Raw genomic sequence first — 16,640 nt, 5'->3', positions numbered from 1 at the left:
GTCCATCTATTACCTGTACCTCAGTTTGACGCTCTGCTGCATGTTAGGAAAGGCACTGGGGCTTTGTATTGGAACTGTATGTTGAAGAAAGCTCGGACTAATAAAAACTTGAGTACTAATAAAACTTTACTCGTGACTAGAAACTACAAGACAGCTGTAGATGGTGTCAAGATACAGTTAACAACTGTTTAAAGTAGTACTATTTGCCCATAGCATTTACTGGAAGGCTTCAAGTTAAAGGTAGGCTGGCAACTTGAGAGGCTGAAACTTTCAGATGAACATTTCTAACACCTACATTACTGTAAAAGAGGTAAAAAATGCTCCCAAATGTCCATAAACATACAACCTTTGTGCACCATGCATGCAGTTTCCTGGGGGTTTTTTTAATGCGTATTAAATGTAATGGAGGGAGGGAAGAGAAAAATGTAACACCATATTTGGATGTGATCACTCTGGAAAGTACATGGGACCCAAAACTGTTCTCAGCTCAGCATTTTATAATAGCTATATTTCAAGTGCTCCTTTTAAACAGGAAAGTATATAAGCAGCTTCATGGACAGTTGCTTTCAAGGCAGGCAAAACACACAAAAGCTCATGAAGCCTTGTAACACAGCACATTTACCAGCATACTAGCATGCATTGAAATCCTGAGGAATTCCTGCTCTTGGAGGCCAAGGGACCAAGTCCGCATAGACTCTCTGTACTACAGAAAGCAACAGCATGATTTGAAGGTCTTAAATCTCATGGATTTATTCTGACAGTTCACAATTTTTCCTTGTTAAGATTCAACTCCCCTTTCCCTGCTTAATCAATCAGTTGCCCCTGGTTATCAGACTGCTTCTGACCTCCAAAAATTTAGAAGATAAAGGGTTGGAGAAATGATAGAACCAAGGTTATATAAATGAATGACCTCATTTGTATTATACCAAGATGATAGATTATCCCCTCTCCCCACACCAGGAACACTTCCCACTTATCTGCTGGAGGAGCAGTGGGTCCCCATCATTAAAGAGGAACATCATACCAGTGCAGAACTCTTTGCTATTGTTTTGGGGTACGATGATCCGTCTGTAGACAATGGGCTCTGATTCCAGGATATTCTCATCATGCCGGTAGCGAGCTGGCTTCTCATTTGGGGTGCTGCGGGAGCGAGTGCCACTCCTCCTCTCATACGTGTCGATCTCCTCAAACACGGCTGCCTTGTCAAAAAGTGCCAGATTTCCTTCAAAATCAAAGTCGGTGTCAGGGAGTTCTTCAATGTCATCCCCAAAACACTCATCGTCTTTGGTCTTCATCTGCCCATTCTTCAGGCCACTCTTCTTGGGAGTCACCTGGTTTGGATGACGGCTACTGGATGACCCTAAACAAGAAAGCAGACAGGATGAAACCTGGGTCACAAATGATAAAGATGTTCAGCCATTATCCATGTTTGATGACTGTGATGCTGAGTGACTAGCTCTAGCCCCATACAGAGGCAGACACTGTGCAGGTTTCCCCACAGAGCACTTTTGATACATCTGAATCTGGCTGACCGGTTACTCCTTCCTTTTTATGATTTATCTTACAAATCTCACCATTGGCACAAGCGATGCAACAGCTAAGTACCCACTGGAAAAGAGGCAGAGGCTCCAATTAACATCACTGTAGGGAAAAGCCAGGCTATACTTAAATAATGCATACTGTGCTAATGCTACTGCTTATAGATCATTTCTGACTGGTCTCCCTAGTCTAGCTCTTCTTTCGGTTTACAAAGAAGAATTTTCCCCACAGAGCAACTCCATTACAAAAGCACTTCAGAGTTCATTGTACCTACCTTGAAGCACTGCTGCAAAGCATACAGAAAACGTGTGTGCATAGCTCTGCTCTGATCTGAGCTTTCAGGTCCCATACTGTTAACGTTTGAACCGAACCCAGCAGAAACATTAAAAGGGCCAGAAATACAATCAATATGACAGTAGGCTGCAAGAACTACAAAGAGTATTTGGTGCTACTTCTCAATTACAAGATATACAACCAGAAGGCAAATACAATTGCAAACATTTAGGCTGCCTATACGTGTGCTCAGGGTGGGGGTGGCTGTCTTATAGAGGTTTCTGGACAGACACCAGACACTTTAAAACAGCTCACCGTCATATATATTAAGCCTCACGGCATTTCAAAATGGCCATGGGACGCATTGTCTAAAGCTCATTCAATGAGGTTTAGATAGTGCCCCCCATGGCCAGTCTGAAACACATGGGGGCTTAATACACATGACAATGAGGAGATGCTGGAGCATTTTAGTTAAAACATGGAGCAGACTCAATTAATCAAGTCTGCTCCAAAGCATTCCAATTAGAATGTGAAAGATCATGTCTATAGGCATCCTTAAATTGTAAAACTTCCTATGATGTTATTTCTCCCCTTCCCTTTGACCTTCTCCTGCCCCAACCAGAGAAAAAAAAACAATGCACCTTTCTTTGCTTCCAGAAAGCAACCATGACAACCCTTAACTGCACCTCTTCAGCATTACTAAACTGATTTGAAGGGGTACAGTTAAGGGTTCAAGAAGTGGGAAAAGATTTACATTCAACTGCTGCCAACACCTGCTTTATATTTATTTACTGAGCAGCTCGCGTTATTCTAAGCTCCTTGAGAAAAAAAAGTATCTTTTGTATGGACTCAAGTACACTGCTGGTGCCTTAATATCATGCCAAATACCAGCTTCCTACCCTCTGACAGCCACCCACTTATCTTTATTAAAAGGAGCATAAATTAATCCATCAATAACAATGTGGAAATTCCCTGACGCTAAAGACATGCCCTGAAATCACTTGTGCCAATAAGCGACAGGGGTCCACTCAGCTACACAAAAGTTGTTTGTTTGCAGAGAGGAGCCATATCAGCATACTACTGACTAAAAATGGGAGGAACATGCCTGTTTCAGTGGCCTGATGATTTTGGAAGTGTTATTTCTAGATCATCTAATCCAGGGCTGTCCAACTGGCAGCCACCAAGGGGTTAAGCTGCAACCTGGGTGCTGCTCTCCAGGCACCCCCTCCACTCTCTGCTTCCTGCCCCTGGAGTTGAGGGAGCATGAAGCCATAGGACTTGCGGATTCTGCATGACATGGTGAAGGGGTGGGGGGGCAAATGCCAACACAGCTCAAAGCAGGGGGAGGAGTGCCCTCCACACCAGTGTGCAGTGTAACAAAGCATAAAGCGCACATGGCAAGCAATCAGGGCCAGGGAGGGGAGCTGCGCCTGCAGCCCCCAACCACTCAGAAGTTGGGTACACCTGATCTAGTCTGGTCAGAGGAGTTCTTCAAGCAGCCTGCTTTCTCCCTGTCACACCACTGCACAGTTTACTACTTGCCAAGTAGCTACCTTCCAAGACAGGGGAGTCCACATTTTGATGGAGCCAGAGTAGCTTGTAATGTACTGTGGCTTCCTTTGAGGTAAGGAGTGACCATTATAAAGGGGGTTAGCCCTATTTTTCCCAAGGTTATTACACAAACTCAAGTCTTACCCTAGATCCTCATCTGCTTATTATACCCATCCTCCTCATTTAAACAACTGCCAAACTGCAACATCTGCCTAAAAAAAAAAGATATCTTGTTGCATTAACTTCTTATAGGTCCTTCATATCTGATCCGTTTTCTCCAAAGCATTAAACAGATAAGCCCTACCCACAGCCTGTGACATTGCATGTGCATAGTGAATCTGGATTGAGCTCATGACAAAAGTTCCTTGACCCCAATCTAGAAACAAGCACATTAGTAACCTGGGGTCAGAGACTGGTGGATGCATCATGCTCAGCCTGACAAGGTCAAGCCACTGGAAGTCCCAGCTCTCAATTCCCATGCTCGTTAGGGGTTGGATGCTCCATTTGCTAACACACCACAGTAAGCACTACTTTATTTAGAGCTTGCAGGTTCCATTGCAGCATGTGAAAGTACTAGAAGTTTCAGGTTGATTCCTCACATGTACTAACTCTCTGCACTTGCCAACTACTGCACTGAGAAGCCAAGAATGCTGAGCTGATTTTTTGCCAAGATAGCAGTGAACAGAAGCCACATCTAATGGCAAAGTTCACAAGTAGCTCAAGTTATTTACACAGTTGGAAGTCCACTGGTTAAACCCAGAATAGTCTCCACTGCTTACCAACAAGACAGATGGCCATGAGGCAAGTCACCCTCTTTTCCACCCGGGTAATAGCTTTACAGCATAAAGACAGTTTTGCTATGACACACAAGCAAACTCAGCTGGACAACTGCTGTTTGGTGTCTGTGGGTTTGTGATCTTTGGCAGGTTTCTCACTGGAAAACAAAACAGAACTCAAATGCAAAGTCTGATTTATTCCATGTTTAAAAAAGGATCTGAAGAAAAGCTGGGCTCCTTTTCAAGCTGTACAGCAATTGGGAAAGAAGAGAGATTCTTTGCATTAAAGAAACCTTTGAAGGAGAACAGATTAACAACGTGGTTTACACACAGCTAAAAAACTTGAGAAAAGAGGAGAAAGGGAGGCATTCGTGCAGAGGGAGCCCCAGCTTAGAGTGCTCATTGCCAAGCCTCTTGACAATACTTTGTGTTTGTATTTTTCACTTTAGATCCCTGTAACACATGGACAATACAGGGAGGCATCCAGTCTCCCAGTGAGGCTACAAAGATCTAAAACTAGGCAAATGCGATATGTGAACTCCATACACCAGAGCCTAGTACGTGAACATGAGATGCAACCCCAACCCAGCCTGCTCCCGTTACTCAACAAGCATTTTATCTCCGTTTCCAGACTCTTCTGAAAACAACTGCATTCTATTCTTCCCCTACCCTGAAAAACAAAGCATGGGTATAGAAGTAGCTCTGTATGGTGGTTCTAAGGGATTGAAGAGGTAGCTGAAGTGGATGAAGTATAAATGCTGACAGAATGGAAAGCGACATTAGAAAGCTGGGAAAACAATAGTTGGAAAAGCTCCCCCAGGCTCCTTTGCAGACATATTGAACACGAGCCAAGATCATGCCCCAGCACAACTAGACACATTGGGATTGTGGAGGCCCAGCCCTTTAATCCATGTTGGTGAATGCCAGCTCTGAAATACTGCTGACCACCACAGCTGGCTCCAGCGTGAAGACTGTGTTACAACCACAACAAACTTGACTTGCATAATTTGTGGTCGTCCACACGTCAAGAGTTGTGTCCTCACAGGACCTCCAAAAAAGTTATTCTTAGAAAATAAGAATATAAGAGTAAGGCAAGATGTACTAAGCAACAAGTGAATGGAAAGAGGAAGGCAGAGGGAAGTCACAGCTTAGATGTCTCTTTGACACTGGTCTGCATCTAACCCAAATCAATAGCAACTGAGTTCCTATTGTGAGTGAATGCAAGTTGAGATTTCAACCCAGTTTCTGCCACAGACCTGCAATTCACACATACAAGTTGAACACCCAAGCACAGGAGACTTAGCTGGTACTGACTTTGCTAGGGTACTGTGGTGGGAGGAGGGGAGTGTGTTAGAGAGCGAGCGAGCAAGCAAACGAACTTCTTCATGGTAAGGGTGACCCAATTCTGGAATAGACCTCCCAAGGAGGTGGTGCAGTCCCCAACCTTGGAAGTCTTCATGAGGAGACTGGACAGACACCTTGCTGGGATCATCTGATCTCAGCAGTATTCCTGCCCAGGGCAGGGGGGTTGGACTCAATCTTTCTAGGCCCCTTCCAGCACTTAATTTCTATGATTCTATGACTTCCAGTTTGGTGAGAGGAACTGGATTGAAATCTCTCAACTTGCATTCACTTGCAGAACAGGTACAGCAATACATGGTGTAGAACAGTAACTCAGTCATTAATGATTGGGGTTAGATGCAAACCAATGTCAAAGAGAGTCATAACTTCCCTCCTCCCATCGCAGTACACTAGGGAAGTCAGTACCAGTTAAGTATTCTGTGCCTGGGTGTTCAGCTTATTAAAAGAGAACAGCATAATGGCACGGTGTCAACTTGGCAGCTCGCCCCACACAGAACAACACAGAATAGCACCTCCCTTGGAAAAGATAAACAAAATTTCCCAGACTTTTACCTCTCATTTATAACAGCCAAGCAAGTGTAAAGTCTCTAGAGAGTTGGCTGCCTTCCTGCAAGATTCCTCTGGGAGCTTCTACTGCCAGCCCTAGCATGAACGAGCACTGTGCCAGTTTCACACATAAGCCACTGTTGTGTAACCTACGGAGCTGTTTGGTGTTTATTGATTTCTGTCACACAAGCACCGTCAAGGGGGAAACTCCTGGCCCTGACTTAGCACGCTAAAGGGCACTGAACGGGCAATGGCAGCTGCTTTAAGCCCAGCTGTTATGTAGCCTAAAGAAAGTTCTTGCTAATGTCTCAGCATATTTGTCTTCCAACTGTCTCCTGCAACAAGCATCATGAAGCATCTCAGCAGAGTGAGGCAAATGTTCTTTAACCTGGTCCCCAATTTCCACAGGAGGTTAACAGTTCGCAGGGTTTTGACACATTCGCAAGAAAATACATCATGCATATGGCATCATACACTGAATTCAATTAGTTAATATAGAGGATCCAGGACTGTGTCCAGGGCAAATACAAAAACAAAGAGAAAGAAAGAAAACCAACATTTTTTTAAAGAACAAAAAAAATCTGATTTTTTTAAAATTTAAAATTGGATTTTTTTGGTCTAATCATATTTTTTAGTTTTTTTAAGATGCTTTTTTTTAAAACAAGTAAACCTATATATAGTTTTAATTTAAGGTATGTTAAAGCTCAGATGTATCATCACAGAATAGGGATTATAACTTCTAATTATATACTATTTGGAGACAATATATTCAGGTAACTTTTTTAGAAAAGTTGTATAAATAGGTCAGAACAGGCCATGGACTATACTAGGGGCCCAATCATGGGGTTCCCAAAGGCTACCCTATAGATTAGTAAAGATGAAAGAAAACCACTTTACCCAATGCACTCAGCACTTAGTCTAGACTCTAGAAGGTCCCATTAAACACTGCAGTAATGTTTAGTTTCAGTTCTCAAACTGTGGATTTGTCTCTCCAGAGACAACATCCTTGTTAACAGCAGTATATCGAGATAAGAGAGAATGGACCCGTTTACCTACCCATCAGCCCTATTGTCTCTCTGCAAGGTTGTGTACACAGAGTCAAGCCTTTACCTCTCTAAAAGTGCAAAGTTTCAAGAAGTTAAATGAATAAAGGATATCAAACAAAAAGAATGCACTTTTTTGTAGAAAACTATGATTAAAATTGAGGCTTCCTGACTAGTGATTTAAAAATCATGTTTTAAAATAGATTTGATTTAAATCAAAATTCACCCTGACTGTGTCTAGGCAAAACTCTGGCAACTGAAAACAGATACAACTTTATTCTGTTGCATAACATCTGTAAATATTACACTCAAACATATCTTAGTGTTTCATTATTTTTCAGAGAGAGTTTAGAAATAGAAAAAAAAACAACAAAACACTCCCCCCCCGCACAGCCCTACACTCACCAGTATAAGATATGACACATTACTTTGCAGGCTTGTATTTACAAAAGGACATTGAAACCTTGCTTTGAATTGAAGAGATTCAGCACCCACCAATTCCAAATGGCAAACGGATGCAACTAGTAAGTTACCTTCACCAAAGCAGCAGCAGATTTCAGCTACACTACACTAACTTATATTAAGCAAGCTTTAAGAGGAACTTTCAGACAGATGTCTAGGGTTAACTTTGATTATGGACATGTAATTAAGGAAAATCCTGGAAACTTGCTAATAGTATGATCCAAGGCTATAGAAAGGAAATGGAGGAAGCACCAAACAAAGCATTTAGAGCCAGAGAGATTAACATACAGGCAAATCTTCTGGCCAGGGGAGGATTAGGTGACCTAACAGGACTTATGCATCTTGGACTTTTGAGTGTTAAAGGAGGATAAAACCATAGAGATGAAGTGTTAAGGAGTTCTGCTTGAAAGTGCGTTTCCATTAAAATTCAGTTACTGTAATAGAGAACTTGCAATTCCTTTAGAGTATTCCAGCTTTTGGAGACAACATCTCATATCCAGATATGATATTTCTGCAGGAAAGCTCTTTGATCTGTCAACTCAAGCTTAACTTAACTTTAGCCTTGGTTCGTTCTATAATGGAAACATTCTGGGTGCATATTGATGCTTTAAGGAACATATAAAAATGAGGGAAGATGCAGAACCTGGGGCACATCAAGTGATGAGAACATGCAGTGATGAGCACGTTGGCACAGCATAAAGTGCTAGCAGAATATTTTTATAAACAGATATAGAATAATGGGTGCTCGGTGTTATGAAATATGTTGATTACATACTTATGTAATCCTACATAGTGGAGTGGAAAGGAATAAAAGTAAATATGAAACCACAATTAATGTCTGGGGAAGAGGACAGTTTAGTTATAGTTGCATAAGGAAAATACAGTAGAAGAATTTCTAGACTCTCAGCATTTATTTTTGTAGACTTTTAGTAGGCCAAATTAAGGTTGGGTGAAAACTTTAAAACTCAAGTGAGGTGAGACAGACACACAGACAGATTATAGGCCATGACTAGAATAATTTGTTCCCATATTTTTCAAATATTTGATGTAATGAAGTTGTAGAGTATAAATTTTTAAGCCATTATTTTGACATGACTGTAGTCTACTTGGAACCTTAACTCCTCATTAAGGAAAGATGCTATTTATGAATTTCCTGTCTGTTTCAAATCAGGATGGAACATAAAAGCTGTGGGACAAAGCCTGACTCCCTTAACTCTCACAAGGTCCAAATGGGGACTTCCCCTGCAAGCTGAAACGCAAGGATAGGGGATTTAGACTTTGACAAGTTGAGAGGAAAAAGTAATATTTTGAAAAAAAACGGACAATTACTGCCTTTCCCTCCGTTCTCCACCCCAGTCCCCCTGCACATTGGGTTTGCGACCATGCCTTCCATTATCTCTTTGCACTTCTGCCCATTCTGTACAACACTCCATCTTTCCTTGATCTCTCCATTCCATCTATATTCCTCTGCACAAGCCTAACCCATGCTTCTCCCAAATTCCTGAGCACCCAACAACCATCACATCTCTTCAGTAACCTCAAGACACCTTTTCCATGCCTTCCATTTGCCATTTCGCGTTCTTGCTGCTCCCACTCCATCAAGAATGGTCCTGTACTGAAGCATGCGACTCAAAGCTACACCTCCAGCCTCTTCTCACCCAGCCCACTATCAATTTTGAAGGCCACTCTGGACAGGTGCACTTTTAAAGCAGGTATCTGCCCACAAGCCACATGTCAATAAGCCTGTAGGTCACTCAATGACATCATAAAAGTTGGTTGAGCAACGGGATTTGAACTAACTAGTATGCCTGAAGAGTTATGTTCTGTTACTTGCCATATGTAAACATTAATAGCCACAGGTACCATTCATGACCTTATTCAGCAAAACATGTAAGAATACATCTGGCTTTTGAGTAGACACAAGAATCAATAGTGTTAATGATCTCATCCATTGCTCCTCTTAGTACAGCTAAAAGCCAGCACTAAATCACATCAACATTTAAAGAAAAAGTAGCAGGCAGGTTTAAGATATACTCTTCCCACATATTAAAAAGGCACCATATCTGATAGCTTGTATCACTTTCCCAAATGCTGGCGGGGGAAGAAGAAAATTATTTCCATCACCAGATTAATTGACATGTTAGTTATCTGCTTAAAGGGGGGGGGGGGGAAAAATGATGCAGCAGTAACTTGGAACCAGGCTGACAGCCCAGGCTAAGTTGCTGTGAAAGCTACAGGCTGGTCAATATACTCACAGGAGTTATGTCTCCGACGGAAGCCTTTGGACGCATTCAAGGATTCCACATGTCGGTCCATGTAGCTCTTAGAGCACTGCTGCTGTTGTGGGGAGATGACGACATCCTGATTCTTCATGTCTGTTCTCCTTGGGATGTTCTGTGGGGCACTGCTGGAAGCAGTGGGCTTCTTCAGCATTTTGCCAGTGCCATTCTGATTGGTACCCACTTGGCATCCAACTCCAGGGATACCCAGTTCAGTCTGCTGCAGATCCCCATATTGCCCGATCTCTCCAGGACCTGGAATCTCCAGAATTTTTAGCTCTGTAATATCACCTGCCCTGAACACAGGAAGAGAGAAAGACCAAAACAATACATGATTTAGTACTGCCATCCAGTTCTGTAAAAATTAAGCTCTTCAAGGAAGAGTGTGTATGTATATATGTGCATGTTAATCTCCGCATTATCATCAGAAAAAGACAACACTAAAATCAACTTCCATACTCCAAAGAACACATACTTTGAGGTTACTTCAACAAAAACAATTCTGGTTCTTCAAAGAAGGGAAGCGGGTATTATCTTGCTGGTTCCATGCCTATTTACGAGCAAGGGAAAACAAAGTTAAGACAGAAAACTTCCAAGAGTTTACCTCATTGGTTCTGTTCCTAAATAGAATCAATCGGGCTGGAAGGGACCTGAAAGATCATCTAGTCCAAACCTCTGCACAAATTCAGGATGGTTATTCCAAAACAAGAAATCATGCTTGTGACTCTCTGCAATAAGTAGCAGATGGCTTGGCAGAAATCAGCTCGATTTAAACAGATTGTGAAATGATAACCATGCTATATTTAATCTTGTTTCAAGTTACTACCTTATTTAATGTTTTTATTGAGGGCAAACCCCAAATATTTTGAACACATGCGAGAAGAATGGCACGTGCAAGCTCTTTTAAAGGCCAGAACAGCAAAGCAGGATTGGAAATTCACCCCAGGTACATATAATCAAGGAGCAAGTATAAGTTGCTAACTAGCATGACTGGAAGGAGTTGCTATAAGATACCGTCTTTGACTACAGGGTTGTGCAGAATAATAAGGATTCACAAATCAACTAACTAACTCTACTGGGGAACAAAATTATCAGACGATTATTTAATCCTGCAATATACAGAGATAACAGGTGGCGGGAAGTGGGAGCTAATTATTTTTATTCTCCTTCAGAAACAGAAGTATGATTTGGAGTGCAGAAGATACTGTTGTTCTTGTGCAGTTATTTCACAACAGCTTTTCACTTGTTCATTTGGGATGCTGTTGGCATACCTCCACAAGCTGTACTGATTGAATTCAGAACTAAAGAACAAGACTTCTGTGCTGAACAAAACAGATTCTGTAAGACATACCTCAGGAGCTACCTAGATGGAGGAAGGGAAGTGGCAGAAGATAAGAGACCTAAAAGATAAACGTGGAGTTGGAACCATAAAATGGATTTATTTTTGAGTGAGTTTAAAGTAATCCAATGCTCCATTATCATAATTTTAAAAAGGAAAACAAACATTAAACTTGCTATTGACAAAAAAGCCTAAGTCTGATGTAACCACAAGCTGAATAATAGATAAAGCACCCATTTTCGTGGCTCCTACAAGCCTGCTCCAACTGTGATCTGCACTTGCATTTACACTAGAACCCAGAAATAACAAAGTCAGAATAGGAGTTCTTTTGCATTCCATCTACAGGCTAGCAGAAACAGAAGAAGTACTCATTATCCATAGTAAATCAACAATTATAACAAGGCTGGAAGCAAAAAAGCTCAACTCTGGCGAAATGGAAAGCCAACTTGAAAGCAGCAGAGAAGGACACTAACCTGAAGGTGACCTCTGGCACAAGGCACTTGACCCCATTGTGGAAAGGCCGAGTCAGGGAAATGGTCTGGCTGACCTGATCCACAGCTGACACTCGTCCTTGATAGACTCCCAGGCTTTCTCCACAGTTAATTGACACAATGCTTCCAAGCCAGTCTGTAGCCATGTTTCTGGCACGTGATCACTGTAAAAATGAAGACAAACAGCACTGGATGAAACAACAACAACAAAATCAGGAGACTGACAAACTTAATTAGCTTCTGCTTTAATCCATTCCAGGATCCTGTTCCTGACCTTGTCCATTATTTTGTTGGCTGTTCTCTCTTAGCAAGATGGAAATAATACCTGTATAAATTGTAAGATCGAACTTAGAGAGCACAATACCCTTGCCCATATGTTTGTATGTGAAGCAGCTAGCACGCTGTCGTTAAAATGTGCATGTTGGATAAATACCTAGTCTCGCACAGCTACATCACACTGCAATCTAACGAGTAACTTTTGGTAACCCATTTTAAGACTCATAAATACTTCCAGTAGCAACACCTATGCTCAAGGGTGTTCTAGTTAAACTCTAGCTCCTGCCTACACATGTTCTCCCCAAAGCCTCAGTCAAGTTTGTATTTGCTTCCTATTCTAAAAGATCTATGTAGCAATGTTGGACAGAAAGGTCACCAGTTTTACAACAGGTGAGTAGTTACTGATGGGTACATTAGTGCCTGTCAAAAGCCTTCAGGAAGGAAAGAGAAATAGGACTAGAAATAGAAATCCTAATAAAGGGAATAGCACAATTCCCTGATTTTAGTGGGAGGGATCAAGATGTCAACAGTAAAGTATTACTATTAATGTTATGATCTTTTTGTTAAAATATCCCAACAACAGTATTTGTTTCAAAGGATGCACATTCGGGGGGGAAAAGCACATTATGTTTGATCCAACGGAATTCTCTCACCTCACAGTTCTAGTGTCTTGGATAAGTACAATTCTGAACTAATACTGTACACTACAAAGTGACTGTGCTTTGCTCTGAATGCATAATTACTACTTTCTCCAACAAAAGACTACCACATGCACAGCTGTTTTAGCTGATACAAGATTATCAGAGAAGAGGGAAATGGAAGAGACTGTTACAACAAGTAGCTCCTGTAAAGCAAGATAGAGAGCTTAGCGAGGATTTTATTAGCCAGTAAAGTGCCATCACACTGGACATTAGCCAAAAAGGCACATCTAACACGTGACAGAGACAGAGATCAGGTAGCAAACATGTTTAAATTACTTAAAAGCTATGATAAACAGGGCAACCAAACAAATAAACTTTGAATCTTCTGGCCTCTTTTTACTTGTCTTTACATTATTTAGATAATCAGTTTATGGGGGACAATGTTTGGGACTTCTTTTTTTTAAAAAAGGAATCCTGAGAAATATCAGAACAAAGAAGAGGAGAATGAGCAAAGTGGAAGGAGTAGAGTTATCTAGAAGCTGCACTTAAGAGCTTGCAACCGTCTTTAATGAGGAAGAACGACAGACCAGGCAGGAAACAACAAACCATATACATAAATAAAGGCAGAAGAAGAGACAAGAGAAAAGGCACTCATGAAATCCAAAGACAGAGAAGAGGGGGAATACCGTTTACCACATAACATGCACCTTTCCCTCACAAGTCAGCCACTCAACATTGAAGTGTGCATTTTAAGCAAGAAAGCTGGTTTCTTCGCTAGAAAAGGAGCACTTCTGGAGGCACAATGCATGTTGCGTAGGGCATCTGTGTCTGCTCAGCAAACCCAAGGGACAGAATCCTGTGTTAACTCTCAGTCACAGCTTTTGGGTGAGCACTGCAGCTTGTGCCCAAAGCAGCCAGGGAGTTGCTGGTAATACCTTGATGAGGTTTCTGATATGGAAACAACAGTTTACTGGAACTTTTATGAAAATGACTTACAGAAAAGTAGTAACAGTCTTGTCACTGCCCTTTGCAAGAGAGTCTGGGGCCTAACCTTATGTGACAGAGTGAATCCTCCCAGAAACAGTGTCCAGGAAGTGTGGCATCACAAGAGACAGTGTGCCACACCAGAAAGGTCTGCTAGTCTTTTTTAAATTGACTAGCACCTCTTTAAGCCCTAAACACTGTAGTACTGAGGACTCAGTAGTGAAAGTGACTACCCCAAAATTAAGCTGATTTGAGTAGGGAGGGTGCTGGCTGTCAAGCAGTACTAAAAAACAAAAATAAAATGATACTTGTCATTGTTTGCTTTTTATTTGTAAATGTTCCCTTATTAATTACCTAAGAAATTGAAAGTCATAAATAAGTGCTTGTACTGTACAGTTTAGATAGAGAAATATTAGGGGTCCACCTATAGAGATTTTTTGGGCCGATACCAATGACCGATTTTTAAGGAGCCATATTGTCCGATACAGATCCAATTCCAATATGCAGCCAGGCAGCTTGGAGAGCAGCATCAGGCTAGTAAGTCTGTTGTGGGGGAAGGGAAGGGGCATGGGGGGGCAAATTGAGGGCCCCCTCCCCCACCCCATGGTGAGGGAGGGAGTGGAGGAGGGACTGCTCAGTTGACGTGGGGCAGGGTGTGGAACAGAGCCACGAGTAGCTCATCCAGGGGGTGCAGCTCTTGCCACTTCACGCACCCCAGGAGGGCACGTGGGGTGAGTGCAGGACAATGCTGGTCTCTTCCCAGTGGGGGGGAGGGGGGGGCACTAAGCTGAACTCTGTTATGCTGTATTTGGGGCAGGCGGCAGCAGTGCTGAGAGAAATGGGGGGGGGGGGGCTCCAACCACTCCAAAATTCGCAGTCCCTGGCCCCATCCCACAGGAGCAACCTATCCCACCCTGTGTGCAGGTCTGTGGGTACACCCCCCTATGCCCTCACAGGGTGCACACAGCAGTGGGAGCTGCCACCTCACCCTGTCTCTACATCCCCTGGACAAGCTGTTTGTGGCTCTGTCCTTTACCCAACCCCAGCGGAGTAGTGCCTGCCCCAGCCCCACTCCCTCCCCCAACAAACTTACCAGCCCGACACTGGTCTCCAACCCTCTAGCTTGTGTTCCTGGCCGCATGCATGCTGCTGCTGTGCACATGCAAGGGCCATTTATTAGCCACATTTTGCCTGATGCAGCCAATAAAGAGCTGATTTCCAAAACTGTCAGTTTTCCCTATATCGGTGCCAATCTGATATGGAACTGATGCATCAGTGCACCTCTAATAAATATCCCATTTACACATCAGCAACAATTTATTCAGTCTATACAGAAGTTTTGTCCAATCCCATGATTTGACTTAGAAAAAAAGAGATTGGTGCTAGTGTCTCCACTGAACAACTGACTGCCTGTGCTTTTTAAAAGTACAATTCCTGTGTTAGAGATAAAGTTGTTCCTATTCATACAGGAATAATTCCATACTTTTTGTCTGAAAAAAAAAAAAAATGTTTAGAAGAGATAGATCAATTACTGATCCGTGAAGGGTGATAAAACTATTACTATGTAATTTGCAATATAATTATCTATATCCCCTGCGACTAAAAATAAGCCTAGCTTATTTCAACTGTAAAGTGGGAATAGTATTGGTCATACAGGCTTAGGGGCAAGATAGTTTGTGTTCATACAGTACTCTGGGTATGTAAAGAGCATCAAGATAAGTATGTCAGTAAAAGTTTTAAATGCTAAGTTATCCCATGGAAAGTCAAACTCTGCTTTGCCATCTGGGCTGCAATTACTTAAGACCACCAAGAGCCAGCAGGGCTACCCAAAGTGCTAGCTGTGCTTTAAAGATAAATTGTTACCGAAAGCCATTTTAATCAAGCCAACTTCACTGAAAAGGTACAGAAAACGATTTGGTGCTACAGCAGAATAACAAGCCTCAAGATGGATTTAGGCAGTGTTTACTAGTATTGAGAACTGCCAGTTCAGGAGAATCCACCACTGACAATTATGAGTAATGGCTCAGTACTGGTAGAGGTCAAGGGTCTACTCCCTTTCCTCTTATTTTAGCACATGAAAGTTCATAAAAATTGCTCTTCTAGACCAGACCCAAAGTCAGCTACTCTAGTAGTACTCTCCCTCCCAAAGCAGCAGACATCAGATGCTTCAGAGGAAGGTGCAAGAAGCAGAGGCAGGTGCAAGACAGCACGTCCTGTCCCGTCCCACCCCTGCCCCATCTCCCTCTCAATGTGAAACACTGAGAAACTGGACAGCACTGGCTTAAGCTGTTTCTAAGCCGCTGGGGGCCGCATGCCACAGGGCAGCATTGGTAGGGGCTGTGGTGTGCACACATGACCCCTGCTGCACCGCACCCCCCCCCGTGGGTGCCTCCCCCCACTGCTGCACCGCACACTGCAACCCCAACCCTACACAGCTCCGTGTCCCATACCGCGCCCCGCCACAGTGGCAGGGCACAAGGTGGAAGCTGGAGGATGGAGGAAACGCTCTGTGGCGGCCAGAAGGATGTTACGGCAACTGGTGCCAGGTGGGGACCAGGGGCTGCCAGAGGCCACGAGTGGGACCGCCCCGGCCTCAGGCTCTGGATGCAACGCCCAGGGCTCCTCCCCGTAGCGGCGGCGCCTCCAGACCTTCTGGCATCCAAGCGTCATTTCTTCCCCAAACCTCACGACGCTTCTTTTCCTCACACGTGCCAACGTGCTCGGCTTCCTCAGCGCCCCGTGCGGCTTGCCCCAGCGCTCCCGCGACACGGGGAGCGACGCAGGCAGATGCTAACAGGGCCCAGCGACACCCAGCACAAGCGGCTCCCCTGGGGCGGGTCCCCGTGAGCGTGAGGGAGAAGACGCCCCCCAGCCGGACCCGTCCGAGGTGAGGATTACAGGAACCCGGGGGGACAGGAAGGACCCTGGAGCTCGAGGAAGAAGCGAGGCTGCTGCAAGGCGTTGGCCAGGCTCCTTCACCCGGGCGGGGGGCTTACACAAGCCTGAGCCCCGACGGCCAGGGCCAGGGCCACCCCCCAGGAGCACTCCGCCCTGGGAAAGGCCAAGGCCAAGGCGGGG

At 43.5% G+C, this 16,640-nt stretch overlaps 1 protein-coding gene across 2 annotated transcripts in view; it reads right to left on the bottom strand.

The window, feature by feature from the left end:
* The window catches only part of EDC3 (enhancer of mRNA decapping 3), a 40,136-nt gene that overhangs the window by 23,293 nt on the left and 203 nt on the right, over positions 1-16,640 (bottom strand). Inside the window, exons 1-4 of one of the 2 annotated variants that reach the window (XM_059714886.1) lie at positions 16,269-16,593; positions 11,644-11,825; positions 9,808-10,127; positions 1,025-1,360 (exon numbers count right to left, since the gene is read on the bottom strand). In XM_059714886.1, coding sequence (XP_059570869.1) covers positions 1,025-1,360; positions 9,808-10,127; positions 11,644-11,807 — 820 coding nt within the window. In that variant the 5' untranslated portion in view covers positions 11,808-11,825; positions 16,269-16,593. Of the gene's footprint in view, positions 1-1,024; positions 1,361-9,807; positions 10,128-11,643; positions 11,826-16,268; positions 16,594-16,640 lie in introns of those variants that run through there. The other variant, XM_006273147.4, reaches the window with a different exon arrangement.

This window comes from Alligator mississippiensis, chromosome 11, assembly GCF_030867095.1.
Source record: "Alligator mississippiensis isolate rAllMis1 chromosome 11, rAllMis1, whole genome shotgun sequence".
Taxonomy (NCBI): Eukaryota; Metazoa; Chordata; order Crocodylia; family Alligatoridae; genus Alligator; species Alligator mississippiensis.
The sequence above is the reverse complement of the archived record's forward strand: the minus strand, read 5'-3'. Positions and strand labels throughout refer to the sequence as shown.